Below are 19,770 nucleotides of genomic sequence, written 5' to 3'. Positions count from 1 at the left end.
CAGATAGACAAACAGACAGACAGAGAAAGAATTAGCAGTCACCCTTGCAGAATGATTTTCTGGCCTGTGAACATTCTCCCATGTGAGAGAGTCGATTTGCCTGCCGTTTCCTTCCGTCCTATATCCCACCAGGGAGCAAGCTCATAGGCTATTAGTTTTTGTGACATCGCTAAATTAAATTGTCGTTACAAGTGATTCAAGGCGGTAGCCACCAGGTAAGTTGAAGCTGATTTATTTATTCTTACATCAGTTAATTTACCTATGTGCAGTTTGTTTTTCCTAAACTCACCTGAGGTACGGTTGGTTGGCTTGGCTACCACGGCCCTCGATTCCCATCTAGCAATGAACCCAGAATAGCCTCTTTGGAAATCCGAGTGAAACTTAACGAGCAGGATGTTTGAGCTTGACTGAAGAACAGGAGGGATAAACGTGCCACAGAACTTGCCGATACGACGGGAAGAGTCCGTTTGACCGTCATAGACTGCCACGAAATCATGGCTGCAAAGTGGAGAGGACCCTACAACATGTTAAAAGAAGACTTCCCTTAGAGAAACAACACAACATGGAAGTACTGCTTACAAAGTTTCAAATCAGGGTTTCATTCACTCCTTAACATTTGCAGCCAGCTGTCAAAATATAGTGAAACGTACCCCATGAAAGGACGGGTCAATAGTTTTCATTTGAATGTCATCTTCTGGGGTTTCACTCAAAGACCCAAAAGTCAGAGCCACCTTAAACTGTTGAACAGTTTTCATACGAATGGTTACACACTAAGTTTTCATCCACAGACTTAAAAGTTACAATCACCTGTTAAATCAACTCAAATAGTTTTTGATCTCCTGGGTTTTGCCTGAACTGGAATTTATCCGCTACCTCCCTACGGGTTTTATCCACCGGAAAACTACAGGATAGTTGGGAGAGAAGAGATGGAATACAGGCTGACGTGTGACCAACCTTCAATATTTATGTATGTGAACGTAAGGGCAATTCTTTGTCCGTGACGAACTCGGATGATCCACTCGCAGTTCAGTCTGTTAGGATAACGCTTTGGAAAGTTGGGAGAAGTGAATCTACCACTAGACGCTTCAAATATTCTGCCACAAGCTGCAAATGAAGCAGAACAATTATTAGCATTAGGAGATTTTAATCTTAAAGGAGCTCACTCACGGTATTTTGGGATAGTTTGGCCACAAACAAAGTTACCTTTAAATTGAAGGAAACCTGAAAATAGTAGCTTGGTAAGGTAGAAAAACATTAAAGAGATAATGATAAACCTTAAAGGAACAAGGATGGTTCAGGATGAAGATCAACATGGATTATAAAAGACTAACTTAAGAAATTTAGGCTAAACTTGCACACACCGTGACGTATCTCCTTTAATACTATCAATTAGTTAAGGAAATTCTTGAGCAAAAGGCGAGATGCGAAAAAACGGAGCCAGATTACTCATTAACACAGGTTTTTCCTCTTGACAGGATGTTAGTTCGTCGCAGGTTACCCCTGAAACATTACAAGTTTGTTATATCTTTGATCTCGACTTGTAGAGTAAGTTCCCGGATCAAAAGACAAACGTCACAACAATTCTTCGCGCTACGAAGGAGTTCACATCAGGCTCTCGGGGAATAGAAATTGCGTGTCACGTGTGGTAAGGTGTGAAACGTCCAGAATTTTAGGCAAGTGTCCCTATCAACCAGTAGGCACCCCTTACGGAGAGAGCCAGTATAATTAACTAGTGAGACAATCTCAGATAGTGCAGACTGCAATTGATAGTTCTGGCACGGTAGTCCCATAAGTACTCACCCCTGCTCGGTTCACTTCCGGTTTGTTTCTACCTTGGTAGTCTGTTAGGGCTTTTCCCCTTAGCAGTGAGTACGTTTTTCAAGGTTGTATTTTCATTCAAGGTCCGAAAATTGCGTTTAATTACTGTTTGTCACGACAGCTTTTAGATTTTACTCTGGTGTTTTACGATGAATTTCGTTCATTTTAAATTCAATAACACGTTGAACAAACGTGACAATTTAGCTCTTCGCGCCAACTTTGTAACTTGATACTTTTGTTTTCCTTGCAAAGGTATGTAACATGAAACGGCCGTCGATAAAACATGGAACATGGAACATTCCGGAACATTTCGGAACATCGAATAATTAGCATAATTATGCGAAAAATATGTAAAATTAAATTTTTAAAACTAGCATAAACAAAAATAAACTGGTATCAGCTTGAAATATGAAAAGATATTATTGAGGATAGGGGAGTCGGTAGCAGAGGGGTAGGGAGCGTTGGGTATTCATTCAACTGACCACAATGAGTGCAGGCTCCTCTCCTCTTTCTCGCCAATTGCGTCCCGTCGCTTTTCAGCACTCTGTTTTTCAACACAAACATGGACGATTCTGAGGACGAATGCCAGGTAATTCATTGCGTCTCCTTTTTTGATCGCTGATTTCTTCACCATCTGAGGTGTTTGTCTGAGCATCATGCAGTTGCTTGTTAAGTCAGTATTCATAGTTTTGTCCCTATTCCATCTTCATGTTGCTATTTATCATCCCCAGTTTCGCTCCGCTCCGCTAGGAACGCCTGGCACTATGACCCACTAAGTGCAGACTCGGCCCTTCCGGAAGCCCGAATAACAAGCAAGTTGTTATTAATAAACTAGTGGTAATCAAAGATTTATAGAGCAGCGCGTTCACGCGCTCGGGTTTCGCATGTCTGGTTTACTTTGGTGGTGTTCGAATGGCTCGATAGAAAACTAAGTTTGATCGAATGTCAGATAACGATCTGCACGTGAAGTTGAACTAGCGATGAATAGATTATAGCCTGCGGTAAAAGTATTTTTAATTAATTAAGTATTAACTTGTACTGGACAAACATTTTCCAGGAGATGCATCTGAACTGTTCGCAACGCTAAGAATTCAATTTCAGATCGCCAACACTTGTAACAAATATTTCTAGAGACAATAAAGTTTTGATCAGCGACCCCGCAAGACAGCGGGCACGTCGCCAAATGTTTTTAAATTTTGTGTTTGTATTTGTTTACACTGTCGTCAGAGGTCGAGCAATCCGAACTAGTTTAGACAAGAAACTCGATGCCGAAGAGTTTCTATTTCTATCTCATGGAGAAACTATTTCTTCATAAGAAATCGTGTATACGCATATCTTTGTATTGACGTAATGAATTGAATAAAGGAATCACACTCGTGTACCCATACTTTTAGGTCTGACTAATGAGTCCGAGCGCCACCACCTTAGTTTTCTGTGAAGAACGAAATCTGGGAATAAGGACAGTCACGTGATTACACTGACGGTGAACGGCTGGAAGGAATGGATTAGTCTTCTTAGTTGCTAGCCTTCACTCGTTGCGGTCACTTTCATTTTTCTTTCTTTTTTCCTTTTGTTATGTTTTTGTTTTGTTTCTATTTTCCGAGCTGATACCAGTTTATTTTTGTTTGATTTAAATTTTTAAAATTTTATTTTACATATTTTTCGCGTAATTATGATAATTATTCGATGTTCCGGGATGTTCCGGAATGTTCCATGTTCCTGGTTTTATCGACGGCCAACATGAAACTCTTGTTTTCTCCAAACCACACGGAAGATAAGCTTGTTTTGGGGGATATATGAAAGAAAGTTAAATATCTGACGAAGAAATGGAAGAGAAACAATTTTGTTTTTCCTCAAAATGCAAATTTTCTTATCACAGATGAACGAGAACTAATTTAATTATCAGATAGTCACGGAATACCACTTTCTTTTTCTGTTGCCACCTTTGTTGTTAACAATAAAGCAATTCAAAATTAATACACAACAATATCGATTGATACAACTGGGAAGCGTTTCAATGAGAAGTATTGAAGGTAAACAGCGCTACAGTCTCCTGATTAGGGTTGACTGCCCAAAATATGGCTGTGTTTGGACGGCTAAGCAGGAAAGTAAAACGCCAAGTACTTACAAACAGGACATTTCTTCACGTTACATTTCCTCTGGTTCAGCTCGTTGCCATAGCATGGCAGCCCTCCATTCTGTGGTTTCGGGCTGTCACAGCGTCTTATTCTGTGCTGGATTCCATCGCCGCAGGTTTTATCACAGGTGTTCCATGAAGTCCATGATGACCATCCTCCATTGATTGCCTCGTGTCCCTGTGCTGAGGTTGGAACAGAAGGCAAATTACGTGAGATGACTTAAAAGCAACAGATGAAGTGGTGGCCTTAGATATTAACTACTTATTAACCAAGAGTGAGGTCTTTACGGGAAAATCTCGAACCGAGACCTTGCCGTATTACGGCAAGGCAGAGGTTTGAGATTTTCCCGTAAAAACCGAACGTTCGAGGTTAGCAAGTTGTTTATTATATGGCTTTTTGCTTTGGTTTTGCAGGTCCGTAATCGGCCCGTGGACATGACGGGAGAATAATGCCCTACAATTGGCCAATCAGAGCGCGCGTTACATCGGCTACAAACACCAGTCATATAATAAGGGTTATTATTCTTGACTCAGAAACGCACGGAAACAAAAAAGATAAACATGACTGAAGCACGTAAAGCTATTTCTTTTTCAAAAATTCGTTCACCTTTTACGGTTTTAGAATACACGGAACCGTTTTCCCATGCAAATGCATATATTTCGACTGTTGAGTAATGTACATTACGAATGCTCATATTTCTAGCTTGGAGGGCCTGTTTATTTTACTCTAGTGACTTACTGGTAGGGTTTGAAGCATTTGTGGCACACAAGTACGTTTTGTCCCAGCCGTCCCTTCCATTCTTTGCATACCATCTCATGCACGGTAAGTTTGGAATTCTACCCGAGTATGACCACACGAACCTATCGAGACAAGCAGTTAATAACTTCGTTACTAGTTGTAAGGAGAAGACTTGATTCTCAGACAATAGAACGTTGTAACGGAGTCTCCCCCTAAGTAACAATATACTTTTTCTTTAAAAGAGAACTCATTTCCCAGGAGTGCGAATTTATTGTTTAGGAATACAAATATAGGCGCCATGACGTCAGTATTTCTTGTAGGACATCTCTTTCCCAGTGAATGGTACTGTGGTGTATGTTTTCGACAGGCACACCGAGAGCAAAATCACCCTGCGAAAACATAGCGAAGTCACCTGTATTGTACCGTAAAGTGGGAGGGACTTTTCATCCAAGTTTCAATTTCAAGCAGTGTTAATATTGTCCCTTAAAAGTTTATCTTTTTTGTCCCTTTGTATTGTCGATTATAGCGTCTGTTTTCCAAATTTCCTATTGTTTCTATTTTTTTACTTCTTTCGTTTACAGGTGTACCAAAAAAACAAACACGTGACATGGTGGCAAAATAGTTCACCCTAGGTAACTAACCTGTATGGAAACCCAGAATTTCGTGGAAGACAGAGATGGTTGTCATCCCACAAGCCCTTCTTACGTGTGTCACTGGGCACGTAGATCAGCGTGCATGGCATGTCACGATTTAGCGGCACTCTGTCATACCAGCGCAACTCTAACTGCCTCTTGTCGGCCGGTGTGCAAAATAAGTAATTTTTCCAAGCAAAGTAATCAAGTCTCTCGAATATCCTTGCGCAAATCTCGTTTGGACCTGGCCGGACTTTGGGGCCGAAGCTGAAGTCTTCGGGGAAGCTGGGCCATTCTGTAAGCAAATAGTGCAAACGGAGTGAAGCGGGATTTTCTTGATAAATTCGCAGTTAGCCAATCAGAAGTCTAGTGTGTACTGTCCTGATAGCCTGCGATATCATGTCACTGACCTGATATTGCTAGGATATCACGGTCATTTGGCCGAATTTGGGTGCGGCAAATACCTAATGGTACCTTTGTACGCTTGGGCGACGTATCCGTCAGACTCATTTGGTCTCGCATTGGGTGCTTTAGCTTGACCAGCTCTCGCCAAAATACGAACCACGGCCAAACTCACCTGATATGTCGCCGAAGCATAACAAAAAGGCATGATTATCGAGCTATCGATGCAGGTGGGTGTTTGGAGAGCACTTGAGAAGCTAAATTTGCTCTCGACCTTACTCAATAAACGCACGCTTAGCATGGACCAATTCGTAACTCAAAAGAAAGGCAGCAAGAATAAAAATCAGTTCTGAGAGGGAAACAAGATGAGAGTAAAGAGAATCTCCAACCACCGCCTCTGATAAAAAGAAAGCTTTCAGGCCATATCAGGGAGTGGAGGCGCGGTGCAGGGCTTCCAAACGTTCGTCGTTGCATTGTGTCCTTGGGATACTTTACTCGCAAAGTCCCTCTCTCCACTCAGAAGTATAAATGGATTCCGATGAATTTAATCCTAGGAGTAACATTACGATAAACTAGCGTCCCATCCAAGGGGGAGCAGAAATACTCCTAGTCATTTCATGCTACGGAAACCGGAGATAGGTACCTGCCTAATAAATCACTAGGCCCGACCGCAGTTTTTACCTTTACTGATATCTGGGAAATCGTCTTTATTTAGATCAAACGAAATGCTTTACAGTCAGTCAACAAGCTAAAAAAGCCGGTTTTGACGATGGAATTGAAAGTTTAATGATATGTACTGACTTCTTACTTACCAGCGCATTCGTGCGAGTTGCACGGCCTTCGTTCCAGAGACTTGCCTTCACAGTAAGCGCCTCCGAAGGATGGTGGAGGATTGGTGCAGGACCGAGAGCGAGCTTGAATTCCTCCACCACACCTCCGGCTACAGGCACTCCAGGGATACCATCTCGTCCAGTTGCCATCTACAAACGAAGTGAAACAAGATTAATTCATGCAGTCAGTTACAACACATAATATCCCTCAGTGATTTTGCGAGCTTTGATTCGTCGATGTGCATGTTACAACCGTTGTCATACGGATCGAGAAATTTGAACATTCATAGCAAGCGAAATTGCGGTTCAATAGACAACTCATTATTTCTGTAAGCTAGTTCCTTGAAGTAATTCTGCGAGGCTCGTGCTAAGAGCAGATAAAGGAAAAAATTATCCGCACATATGGACCGTGCATTAGACTAATAATAACGATAACACTTTGTTCAGTAACCTTGTGTAGTGTTTGACCGTACAGAAAGCAATATATTTAAGTTACAAAGTCCCTTTGTAATTGAGAAGAATTAAGTTAGTTTCTGGCCACCCTCTCTCATCACTAGGATTGCCACACTACATTGTTCAAGACTTTAGCAACCCCTCAGACGCGTGGAAATTTGGGAGAACAAGAAATGTTGCCCATTGTTTCACAGATTTTTGGCCAATCAGAGTGTAAGCTTTCTCTTGTCATGGTCATCTGTTCTGCACTGTTTTCACGTAACGCCCACACATACCTATTGCTTGTTGAACTTTAGTAGCACAGAGATAATATGTCTTGGCTTTCCACGTTGGATCACGCGGCTCGGTCCATTCCAAACAACTGTCTCTCTGTTCATAACTTGGTCTCTGTGTCAACCATCTGAATTTGTAAATTCCGTCATGTGGCCAGCACAGGTGAGATCGCTCCCAACTCTCACTGCTTGGTTTGGTTGGAACGTTAATTTGTATGCACTTTTTACCTCTGATAGGTCCTTTATGCCAGAAGCTTAAAACACAGCAGCAGTTGCCAAGATTAACATTGAAAAATAAAACTCATTTTGCAAAATAATAAAACATTTTTAAAAAAATATGACATTTTAGGATAAGTGCTGAGGGCGTCTCGATACAGCTTTTTCTGGAAAACTAAAAATTACTCGAAAAGTACAATGAAACCTATGTTTTGAAACAGTCTCGTTTTCAAGATCGCGGAAAAGAAAGCCTATCATCGCTTTCAAACATAACTTCAAGACCAGCCTGCAAACAGACTCCCGGCGCGGACGGAAAAAAATTCGGCGAGCGCGAAACTGAAGAATTAGGAGAGAGAAGCGATAGGGGCGGGAGAATGTCCACAGGCTACTTCAAGACACATTTTGGCAATATAATTAATTGAAGTAATGTCATCAAAATATTGTGCAAAAAGTATGATTTGAAATGTTTTTGCGATATACACCAAATCAGAAATACAAAACTGCACATATTGGTTTAAGCTTTCTTATATCGTAACTGGTTCGCACAAAATTCAAAGATTTTTTAGCCTTTCTATGGAAATATCGTTTTCCCAAAAGCTACATAACATCAAACTTCAAACTTGTGTAATTGTCACATCGATCCGCTCGGTGTGGTCCCAAAAAACTGTACAGAGACACCTTAATAGCTTTCATTTGAATGGTCACAAGCTACGTTTTCTTTCACAGACTTCAAGTTAGAATCAACTTGTACAGCATAATAAACATTATTATATCTCTCAGTTAGTACGCGCGCTGTGATTGGTCAATTTAGCGGGCCGTACTCTCCTTTATTATATGGAGAAGAGTGTTTTACTGGGAACTAAATCACTCGTAGATTCCATACGCCACTTCATCCGGGACCCGAGTGGCGTATTTTCCGTATGTCACCTTTGTGAGTGTCGTATCGTTCAATGAAGTCACGATTCCCGCCTTTTGCTTTTGTTGAATTGGTTTCTCCATATAATAAAAAGAACATTACACGTTGGCTCGAAGATATGAATTTTATGTTCTCGTGGCAAGAACAATATCTCACGAGTGAGCGAAGCGAACGAGTGAGATATTGCTCTTGCCACGAGAACATAAAATTCATATCTTCGAGCCACCGTGTAATATCCTCTATGTACGACTCGCTAAAATTTAAAGTTGGTTTTGTTGCCAAACTGTTTCGTGATTTATCGCGAAGTGTTCTTAACTTTCATAGCAAGTGAAAGTTTAAAACTATCTTATACTCTAAATTACGTAATAAAGCGTGCTAACGACTTAAAAACAATTTCAAACTGCCTCGTTTTGCTTTCGAGGTGCGTCAGAAATTTGAAGCCTTTTCGAGTCCGCGTGAATAGAAATCGTTTCCGAACCTGTCAGGCACACAGTAGAGATATAATAAATATCTTACTAACCTCGTCTTCTCGGTCCGTACTGTAAGTTACGGATCCTCGTTCTTCTAAAAAAACTCGGTCCGTAACTTGCAGTATGGACCTTGAACTCGGTTAGTAAGAGGTTTGTATCATGAGCTCTGTCAAATAGCTTCCATGTAAATGGTCACATATCAGCTTTTTCATCTGCAGACTCTAAAGTTAGAATCACCTCGTACAACTACATGACAGTACTGCTCAATAGCTTTCATTTGAATGGTCACATGCTAGATCGTGTTCCATGTGGAGGCTACCTGGGACCAGAGGTTTGACTTTGGAAGGTATCTGAAGTCATAAACCCCTAATACGTATAATAAGGTTTGATTCAATAGGAAACAAACTCAAAACTGAGCCTGCTGTTACCTGAGTGAGAGAGATTTCCTGTCTTTTCGGTAACAGAGATAGTTATCTCTCCAGCTAATGGACTTGGGATGAAAAATGCGGAGACAAATAACATTTCTTCTCATGGGTCCATTGTTCATCCAAACAAAATCCTGCGGGAAGACTGGGTAATCTAGAGATTAAAAACGGAAGACTTTTAGCAAAGGATATTCACTGCTGTGGTGATACTTGTAACATTGAAGGTACGTGCAACGAACCTAAAGGCACTATATCATAACAAGCAAGCAATATTTCTCAAACTCATTAATAATTTATTCGTGACGGTGTTTTGGTATCTGATCTTAATTTGCATAGATTTTAACGGATATATACGTAAGATGTGAAGATGATACGTGAGATAAGATGTTTCAAACACCGTGTTTGACCACATTTCCAAACACCTCGGAGTTCGTCAAATATACTCCGCTGCGAGTCGTGTTTTCAAATCTCTTTTCGGTGTTTGGAAATGCGGTCTAGTTTTCTATGAACAGGAATAAACTCGGCTGCGCCTTGTCAGCTATTCACTCCTAAAAAAACTGATACGAAATACGCGAGAGCGAGAGCTAGAGGGGATAATCTCAAAGTTGGCGGATAGAAAAGTATATTTTATTCAGGGGGGGTGGGGGTTGGGGGAGACTCCCATATGAAATGGTCCCATATGAGATGCTTGTCGTCTCGGTTAGGGGTGTAAAATCAAGAATTCGAAACAATTTAGCTGTCAAAGTATATTTTAGGGTGCACTCGAAGAAATAATAATTAAAAAACGCTCTTATTTCCGTTTTTAGGCTCGATTTCCGTCGGCCCCTCGAGCCCGATCTACTAGCGCCGGTTCCAATCTTGAGCAGCGGCTGGTAACCGAGCCTAATCCTTTCTAAGTGGTATCTTCTTTTTAAGGGTCAAATAAAGCTTGAGTCACGCCCAGATTTAGGGATTTATTCAAATTTTCCGATGAGCATCCCCGACCTTTTCTTATGGGAGTCCCCCCAGATTTTCATTACGTTTAAAGCGGTAGCAGTCGATAATCGATAAGACATACAAACCTGGACACTTGTATAGGAGATTGGCCTGTTTGATATCCAGAACACTCAAATGTGTGTTTCCAAAAGACCTGACGGTCGGCTGCTTTGCCACTATAGTCGGTTGACCGTTCCTAGAGAAAGCTTTTTCGCCGTAGTGCATGACAGACACGTAGTCATATTGCACGCCTAAGCTGTCTATCTTTCGATTACTGTACTTGTCAAACGCAAACCTGAACTCTGAGGAAAGAAAAAAAAAAAGAAAATCACAGGAAAAAGGTTAGAAAGACACACTTGACTGCAGTCTGTATCTCTGTGACGAAATATCAATGCCCGATCGATTTAACAAGTTGAGTGGGACCACAAAACGACGACATTTTTAATGTCCCTGCGGTCCCACAAGTAATTCCTATTCTTGTTGCAGATTATGTTTGGGATGCAGCGCTTTGCAGTCTAGAGAGTCAAAAGAGACAGGAAAAGTATCCAAAACAACGGACGAGCAAAATCTAATAGAACATTAAAGAGCACAGAGGGCGCTTGCCTCCCTTTTTCACCGCTTCACCAGCATAGCCCAGCATAGCCCGAGAATCATGTTTTGGTTGGGTTTGTCTTTTGTTCTCGACTTACCGTCAGGGTTTTTCCCTTGGTATAGGATTTCCTCCCTCCACGAAAACCAACAATAACAAGCTTGTCAATTAAGAAGACTGTTAAGTGTACACTTTGCTAAACCAAATGGATTGATCGGTTGATTGATTGATTGATTGATCGATTGATTGATTGAATAGTTGATTAGGTGATTCAATGATCAAAATTCGACATTTTATCTCTACGGTCTATCGTGTTCAATAGACCGTTTTGAAATATACTAAATACATGTTTTTCGACTTTAAACTTACTAGGTATAATGTTTTCCTCTTTGATCGTAATGTAGTCATCACGGTCAGGTCTGTTTTGTTCGTGCCAAAAACCAATCAAATGTCCTAGTTCATGGACTACAATCCCATGATGCGCGCAACCTCGACCCAGGGACGTGGTCTGTCTACCGCCTGCTCGGCCAACATCAGAATTACACCTTTATGGAAAAAGAACAAACTGAAAAAATTAAGCATAATAAAGCGATTTGACGATCAGAGCTTCCAAGAGCGCTATTCAGTTTCTATTGGCAATGCTATTTTAATTGGATTTTGTGCGTCGTAAACCCAAAGCCAAGCCAGTTACTTACAAATTAGACTACTCAGCCAATCTCAAACCGTAGTAGAACGGTCTTCAATTGAGTGTCGTAAAACCAAAACCAAACCAGTTACTTACAAATTAGACTACTCGGTCAATCTCAAACTGTAGGAAAACCAAAACCAAAAATAAAACCAAACTAATCACATGATCACTTTCGACACTCAATTGAATACTTCTAACGTGAACATCTCGGGTGATCTGCCAGTTTGAATTCTGCTTTTGTGGTTCCCTGCCACAATGTAGGGAATCTATGAAGCTCTTTCGAGTCTCTAAAAGAAAATATTGTTATGAGCAGGCAGAAAATTCAGGATTGAAGAACTGCTTAAGACGTCCTGAGCAAGCCGTTTTTACTAGAAAACGCACTTTTCATGTGCTAGCAAGAAAGCCAAGGGGTTTGGCGTGTGTACGTACTGGAGAGGTTCTCAGTTGAGTGTAAAACCAAAGTCAAAGTGACGACTCTGGCCAAAAATCACAAAGAACACAGATCATACAGGGAACAAAGCAAAATTCCAAGCAAATACATGCAGTTAGCTCGGAGCGCGGGATAACGTGTGAGTGAGTCATGATTTGTTTTGATTTTACTTCTGATTAGATGTCCAAGTGGCGCGAGTTTTTTCAGCCAATCGCTCCATGCAATAGTGCAAAACAAGATTAAATGTGAACTACTTTCGCCACTCACGTGAAAACGGTTCTATGCTTTCAAGTGCTCAAGTTTCATATATACAATTGCAAGCTTCTGTATCACGCATGAAGTTACTTAGTGTTCAATAAATTTTACTCACCCTTCGCCGTAATAAAACTCCACATAATCTGATTGATTTACTCTTTCTACAAATTTAATACAAGTGTGTTTCTCCCATTCTGCGATCGCATCCTTTAGCAGCCCACGAATTTTGCTGCTTTCAGCTGAAATGCAAAATGGAAAAACAAGATATTAAAATCAAGATCGGCCCTCAGATCAGCCTAAATGAGAGAATAATCGAAGTCGTTTCTGCTACTGTTCTTCTTTTATTTTGTCAGTGTTACGGGAGACGAACCACCAGCTACTTAGCAGTTGTGCGAGATATATAAAACACAACTTTTTTTGCTACCGTCGGCCACAAATCTTTTGACCTATAATTCCAGACTAAGTATTTGACATTTTAGCAAATTGAATGCTTTCTAGCGAAGAACCGTACTTCCCTTGATGAAAGCATCTGTTTCGTCGCTAGCCAACGCGCTTCCCCAGAATCAATGTTGAAACACGCTATATCGACGCTGTCACGTGGTTACAACTTGCAAAGTGAGAGAGGAGTGCTTAAAAGGTTTGTTTTGGGGTGTGTCTCAACCAAAATTTTCCCTGATATTAGCTGGAATAACAAGAGATTTAAACGATCGATTGTATATGTTCAGTGCACACTTTTCCAATGCAAATGACATTGATCTTCTTTAAACTAATGATATTCCCCGCATGAGCCTCCATTGCAAGCTAGTTTCAGTCCAATAACGAGAATACAAATATGACCTTTTTGCTTGTCACCACAATTGATAGTTGATAACTAAAATCCTAAATAAATGAGCAATATTCAGGAATGAGTTCAGTGCTGCCTGCGTGCTTTAAACGCAAGCAAGACCACAATTAATTGAGGGAAATGGTCAGGAAACTTCGCAAAGTTCTTTGTTGTATGTTTTTGTTTGCTACTTTGGAGGTTGACCCTACACAAAACCTTGCAAATTACAAAAGGTGGTTACGTCTGCTCAAAGAACTAACCAATGGAAGCATTCCGATTATGTAATTCATGCATAGTCAATGAACATAAAGCAAAAGATGTGCAGGGTCAGCGCTTTCCAACATAAGTAATAACATGTTTGTTTGCTCTTTTGGTGTTTAACGGCCTTCCTAGCCATTTCCCTCTATTAACTATGACGAGACTAACTTACGAATACTGTACGCGACGGTGTACGGTATAATTCCTCCTGGCCAAAGACTATTTCTGTCTCGAATGGGAGCAGACTGTCCAACTCCTGGCACTCCTACATTTCTTCTTGGGATCTTCATATCCACTTGCCACAGGCGACCGTTGTGGTACTTTGCTGCAAAACAAAGCGAAAAGAATGTGGTATGATTAACAATAACAATAACAAATGATTGGCGATGATATGATTGGTGACTGACTTATCCCCAGCCCCCACCCGCCTTGGATGGGACGGTTATTCATCACATGTTACTCCCCCCTGGCGCCCTACTTCTAAGTGATACCCGGCAGCTACAATATTGTGGATCAATTCTAAGAGTTGCAATTTCGCACGAAAAAGGTTTCGCCGTGGATGAACATTGGAAGGTGCCCTGGAGGGTTTTTGGTCCCCCTTCTTATTGAAGCAGCATCGTATAGACCTTTTTAGCTTGGGCGTTTTGTTTTCCCACTACAGACCACGTGATATTTCTAAGAGAATTGTTCTTTTATCCATCTAAAAATTGTTCATTCGTATGCCATTTGAAACTTGGAATAATAACAATGGAATATTAACTTCTTTATTGATCAAATATTCGACGTCCTATCACGTAACTGAATTAACCCTTCCACGTGATGTCAATCCTTCGGTCGAGAATGTGACCGTCATTCATATGAAATATAAAAATAAAACGTTCGTCACGTTCCGTGTACAACGCTGTACAAGGTGGTTCTAACTTATATGTAAAAGTTTATGGACGAAACCGTAGGATGCGACCATTCAAATAGAAGCTGTTGGCAGTGGCGGATCTAGGGGAGGGGCCCGGGGATCTGCTCCCCTTATTCTGGGTAAAAAAAAAACGCAGAAGGGAGAAAAGCCAGCAGGGCAAGCAAAAAAAGCCGCCTTCCCCCCCCCCCCCCCTCCTCCAGCCTCTTAGCTCAAGGTCTGTATCCGCCACTGGTTGGGCAGCATTTTTAAGCGGTACTGTTTATTACGATGCACAGTTGAACCCCGTTAATCCGGTCACCAACGGGCCACAAAAATCTGGCCATATTAACGGGGTGGCCGTAGTAAAGGGGTTATTTAAATAAGAAAATGACTGGCTGAGCGTTTATTCAGGCCAGAATAAAGTTGCCGTGATAACGAGGTGACCGTATTAACGGGGTGGTCGTAAGGCGCGGCTCCACCGTACAAGGTAGTTCTAACTTTTAGGTCAGTGGACAATACCCTAGTGTACGTCCATTCAAATAACAACTTTTGACCTTTTTCACATGGTACTACGTGCTGCTTTCTAAATCCAGTAAACAACACAGGTCTGAATCTGCGTAGGAAATCCTCGTGTACTCGTATGACCAAATTAAAGCTACAGAGCAGTCCTTTCCTGTGGTGCTGCCAAATTTTCTCAATTAGAATTTTAGAACGTTTCCGGGTTAACTGATTTTTATTTCTTTAGCTTTCGGAACTGAAAAGAAATCTCTCATCGACTTTCAGCCTAGGTCGTAAACTTCCGTTTTTTCCTTTTCTCGTTAACGTGATTAATATATAAGACTGGAGATTACTTAATAATCATATCATGCAATCAAGTGGGGATGGAATCAGCTTCCAAACGTTTCTGGAAACCGTTCAAAGTACTTAATGTTGTTGTTCATTTAAGCTATCGAAAAATACGGTAACCAATTTGAAATCTGTCATTGCAGAAGACGTTTAGAAGCCCGTTCACTGTATGTGCTCAACACCACGTCTGCTTTTCAGCTTGCGTTTTAGCTTTCGTGAACAATTTTGCAATTGAAACCTCTGTCGTTGACAGACCCGAGGGATATCAGGTCAAGAGGTTGGCGTGATTTTTTTGAACGTGACCAGGCAAAAAAAAAAGTTGATAAAAAAAAAGGATTGATTTTTCTGCACGAAATCATGAATTTTGCCCGCAAGCAGACAGAACGAAAAATATTTTTTCAAAACTGTCGGAAATCGTTTTGTCGTTGTTGCTTGTGTTGAGTATATTTGACATTCAGTTTAGGAAAGGAAGTAAATATTGTTGTTCCCCAAGGAATCTTTCTTCTTTTGTTATTATTACTTAGATTTGTTTTGACAAACTCTATATCACGCATGTGGAATGTCCCCGATAAAAGCCGACAAAACAGCGACAAAGCTATTCTAAGTTTTGGAAAGTGAGCAGTTGCAACTTTGAAAGCATCGTCCTGTTGTTTTGTCAAGCGTAAAATCATTTTCTGTTACGATCTGTTAAACTGAGACTCCTTTTACTTCACCTACATGTGACGAAAAAAAACTTGTATATATAAATATGATAAATTGTATAGGGCGTGGTATTATTGCCGCTGTAAATTTGGTAAATATCAAAGTCTTGTACGCAGCTGAGAGGACATTGAAAAATAATAATGATAAAAAATAACTAGGGAAGTGGAAAGAGAACATTTGTATTTTTGTAAAAAGTGAAGCTAAATAAGGTATGTTAGCTGTAAAAGATTTCATATTCCACTTTGTATTGCCGAATACGGTGTCGTAAGGGCGTGCCAGGTACTTGTAAAATGATTTCGCTTTTAGACACTTTAGCACTGAACTTCAAATTAGTGTTGGATCCGGCCTGGAGTGCTTTAAAAGGGTTAATTTTTCCTGTTTTGCCGAAAAGCGTCGTGAAACAATACAATTAAATTGACGGGCAGACGTTCTTTATATTTCCCCCGCGCAGAAACGAATGCCGCTTTTAAATGGCTTCTAAAGAAGCCACTAAAATGCGACAGTCAAATGGCTTACTTGAATGCTCGGGAAAGACAGTTGAAATAGAATAATATGAAAAGTAAATATAGCTTTTGTAAACAAAAAGACAAGGTTTGTGCGTGTTACGAAGGTGTAATCTAATTACCTCAATCGGCTCGCGGAGCGGAAATCATTATGACGTCAGTGTCTGCTCTAGTATCGAAGGAATGGTGTTGATTAATTGATTTAAACCGCAGTAGCGCTGAACGAAAGCTCTTTTAAAATCCAGACACATGCTCTTTTTCTAATAACCCATGTTTTAGATTTGATGGTTTGGAGTGCCTTGATGGATAACATCTCTCGAGTTCTTAGCCGCCGACTAATGAAGCTGTCTTTAATACCTATGTTTTTTTTTACAGAAATCCACGAAATCTTTTTAACATGGCATGAACACTGGGTTAAAACTAAAATCACGTCTTCTCTTGATAGCGGAATCAATAAGCCAGGTTCATATCAACTGTTCTGAGGCAAACAATCAGGAATAATATAATCCCTCCGTGACAAGGCGTCGAAATCTTAAAAAGCTCTTCACTCAATCGTTCGTGTCAAGTTTGGTTTTAGTATCATGTTTTGCAGGAAGGCTGTTGCATACGTAAGTACGTGGTCGATTCGAGAGAATCCCTCAATAGAATCGTGCGTATCACGTCCATGTAATATTTTATGGCCTTTCTTGGACAAAGTGAACGGTCCGTAACATAGAAGTATCCGTAAAATATGGAGGTATTTTGTAATATCATAAACTACATACTAAAAAAAACGTTGAATACCTCGCGATACAGATTCTTAAATGACCATTAAACTGTACAGTTAATATGATTATCCCGAGAAATGATGTTTTTTTAAAATCCCAAAAGCGTTCGGAAGCATTTGGCCTTTTTCTCAATTAAAGAACGCTGTCATCTTCTTAGCCAAGATTTTGTCATCGAAGAATTCATTCTTAGCGGTCAGAAACAGACACAAAGCAAAAAGCAGTTTATTAGATGACAATATCAGCATGGAAGCTTCTCAAATTCTAAAAAGGCTTTAGTTGAGAAGGCTAGAAGATCCATTTTCGCATCCAAACGTTATCTTGATTTCAATAAACTTCCTATCAATATGTGTAATAAACTATTTGATACTCTATTTCAACCTATACTTTTATACGGATCCGAAATCTGGGGAGCATACGATAGCATAAACCTCAAAAAATGGGAAAAAGACCCTGTGGAAAGACTTCATACACAGTTTTACAAATATTACCTCGGCCTCAACAGAAGAGCACCAAATATTGCCGCTCGAAACGAAACAGGACGGTTGTCATTAAAATTTAATATTCTTCCAAAAATTATTAAATTTTGGCTACATCTTGTCTCTCTCCCAGAAGATAGCGTTGCCAAACAATGCCTCAATATTTCCAATCAACTGGCAAATGAAGCAAAGTCCTCTTTCATGTTAACAGTCAATGAAATCATCAAAAATTATTTAGATGACCAAAACCACCCGCATAATATAAACACACACAATTACAATGAACAAATCATCAAACATAATTTACAAAAACTAAAATGTCACATCTCAAATGATATGAAAAGACACCAAATGGAGATAAATCGGTCTAACAGAAAGTTGAATTTCTACTCAAGTTTTAAAAGAGATGTAAGCAAATCTGAGTACCTAGAACAAGTAATGAACCTCAAACATAGACAAGCTTTGGCAAAACTCCGATGTGGTAATCATAATCTTAGAATTGAATCTGGGCGACACTGTACTCCTAAATTACCTGAAATTCTTAGAATTTGTCAGTACTGCCGTTCTAACCAAATTGAGAATGAAATGCATTTCTTATTTCATTGTGACCGATACAATAATATTAGACAACAAGTCACAAATGACATCATCAAGAAATATCCAAAATTTGATTCCTTTAATAACACAGAGAAAACAATATTTCTATTTAATAATGCTGATACTTTTATTTGTAAAAAACTAGGTTACTTTACATATGAAGCACTACAAATAAGAGAACTTTGTAACCCTGGAACTTAAAATGAAGAATCTTGTAACTAACTATTTTTATTTTTCTTTCTGGTTGCTGTTGTATTTGGTTTCGTTTTTGACTTTTTATTTAGCGATTCTGCATTTAGGTAACACCATCTATATGGGAATACCAATAAATTGTTGTTGTTGTTGCATTGTCTACACTATAATTTGGCTTCTAATTAACTTGAGGAAATGAACCAACTACAAAACTATGATACTTTGTGCTGATAGGACAATCGAATTACTAATATTCCTTGTGGAGATTTTTGCCTGAGCTCATACTGTGCAGTTGTGATATTTAGCATATTTGCTGAAATATAACCCGAACGAAATATTGTTGATATAACTTATGATAGCCTATTCATTTGGTAGCGTTGAAGGCTTCAGTCCCCACAAGAACTGAACATAGATATCCTCCACTTCTCTGCAATGCAATACAGAGTCCTAAGATATTTCAGACGCGATTTTCCCTGTCCCTAAGAGTATTCCCGGCAACTGAAGCCGCTCCCGGGAGGATAAAAAACACTTGATTGTGCTTGTCCACCATCATTTCGCAGGGCAGGCGGCGAATTGGACTTGTTATTCGTTTGTTTTGTTTGCTAATTAGAAGTATTAGTGTAGTATACTGAAATTTAAGAAATTAATGACCTGTCCGCATGAATGCGTCTTTGCCAAGTGAAGACAATTTCAGAATGGCTAAGACTGTTGGCGTATATGTAAGATAGTCGAAAATTCTATCACAGATTCAGCTTAAACATTTCACGCGAAACATTTAATAAATGAGGTCTTTAATATGTAGCCATAATATATTCTTTACGAGATATCCCACCAAAATATCAATGAAAGGGTTAAATTATGAGGCTATGATTTATCTTGAGGACAATGCTCAATGCTTAATGCTCAATGCCTCTCTTCAACGAAAAGGTAAGTTTGTGTTGAGCCCGGTGCTTCGTACCCATGAACTAGTTCATTTTTGACGGGTGAAATAATTTCAGTACCAGTTTAGACGTTACATATGGTGCTAACGGTAACAAATGAAACTCAGAAGGCTCTCAGATATAATGGGAAAATCAAACACAGCTTGCGCAAACCCCCGCGCAAACGGAGGTAATTCTGAGAGCAGACCCTTCTAGTACTGACGAGGGGTGCCGAGTTATACAGAAACGTCCGCGCTCTTTAAGAAAGGCCAACACGAAAGGAAACGGACATTTATCTAAACTAGAAGAGAGCAAGAAAGTCTTACCATATTGCTCGTTGACTCTGGCTATCTCATCAAAAGCTGCAGTATGTTGTTCCGCAACAGGAGACATAAGTGTTCTGTTAATCCAACTCGCCATTAAAACGAAGCATAGTAAAACCATTTGTGTCCCTGCCATTGCTTTCACGCGCTCAATGTGGTTTTTGAGAAATTCGTGCTGTGATTTCTCGACTTTATGTAAAACTCTCAGTCATACGTCACACGGG

At 40.0% G+C, this 19,770-nt stretch overlaps 1 protein-coding gene across 1 annotated transcript in view; it reads right to left on the bottom strand.

Annotated features, from left to right (window-relative positions):
- The window catches only part of LOC145500337 (bone morphogenetic protein 1-like), a 27,759-nt gene extending 7,989 nt beyond the window's left edge, over positions 1–19,770 (bottom strand). Inside the window, exons 1-13 of the mRNA XM_081479849.1 lie at positions 19,550–19,770; positions 13,501–13,653; positions 12,363–12,486; positions 11,244–11,419; positions 10,372–10,587; positions 9,314–9,464; positions 7,287–7,537; positions 6,541–6,708; positions 5,336–5,621; positions 4,695–4,816; positions 3,947–4,138; positions 955–1,104; positions 290–517 (exon numbers count right to left, since the gene is read on the bottom strand). Of these exons, the coding sequence (XP_081335975.1) occupies positions 290–517; positions 955–1,104; positions 3,947–4,138; positions 4,695–4,816; positions 5,336–5,621; positions 6,541–6,708; positions 7,287–7,537; positions 9,314–9,464; positions 10,372–10,587; positions 11,244–11,419; positions 12,363–12,486; positions 13,501–13,653; positions 19,550–19,682 (2,350 nt within the window). The 5' untranslated portion in view covers positions 19,683–19,770. The remainder of the gene's footprint in view (positions 1–289; positions 518–954; positions 1,105–3,946; positions 4,139–4,694; positions 4,817–5,335; positions 5,622–6,540; positions 6,709–7,286; positions 7,538–9,313; positions 9,465–10,371; positions 10,588–11,243; positions 11,420–12,362; positions 12,487–13,500; positions 13,654–19,549) is intronic.

Source organism: Orbicella franksi, chromosome 10 (assembly GCF_964199315.1).
Source record: "Orbicella franksi chromosome 10, jaOrbFran1.1, whole genome shotgun sequence".
NCBI classification, from domain to species: Eukaryota; Metazoa; Cnidaria; class Anthozoa; order Scleractinia; family Merulinidae; genus Orbicella; species Orbicella franksi.
This window is presented reverse-complemented; position numbering and strand designations above follow the sequence as displayed.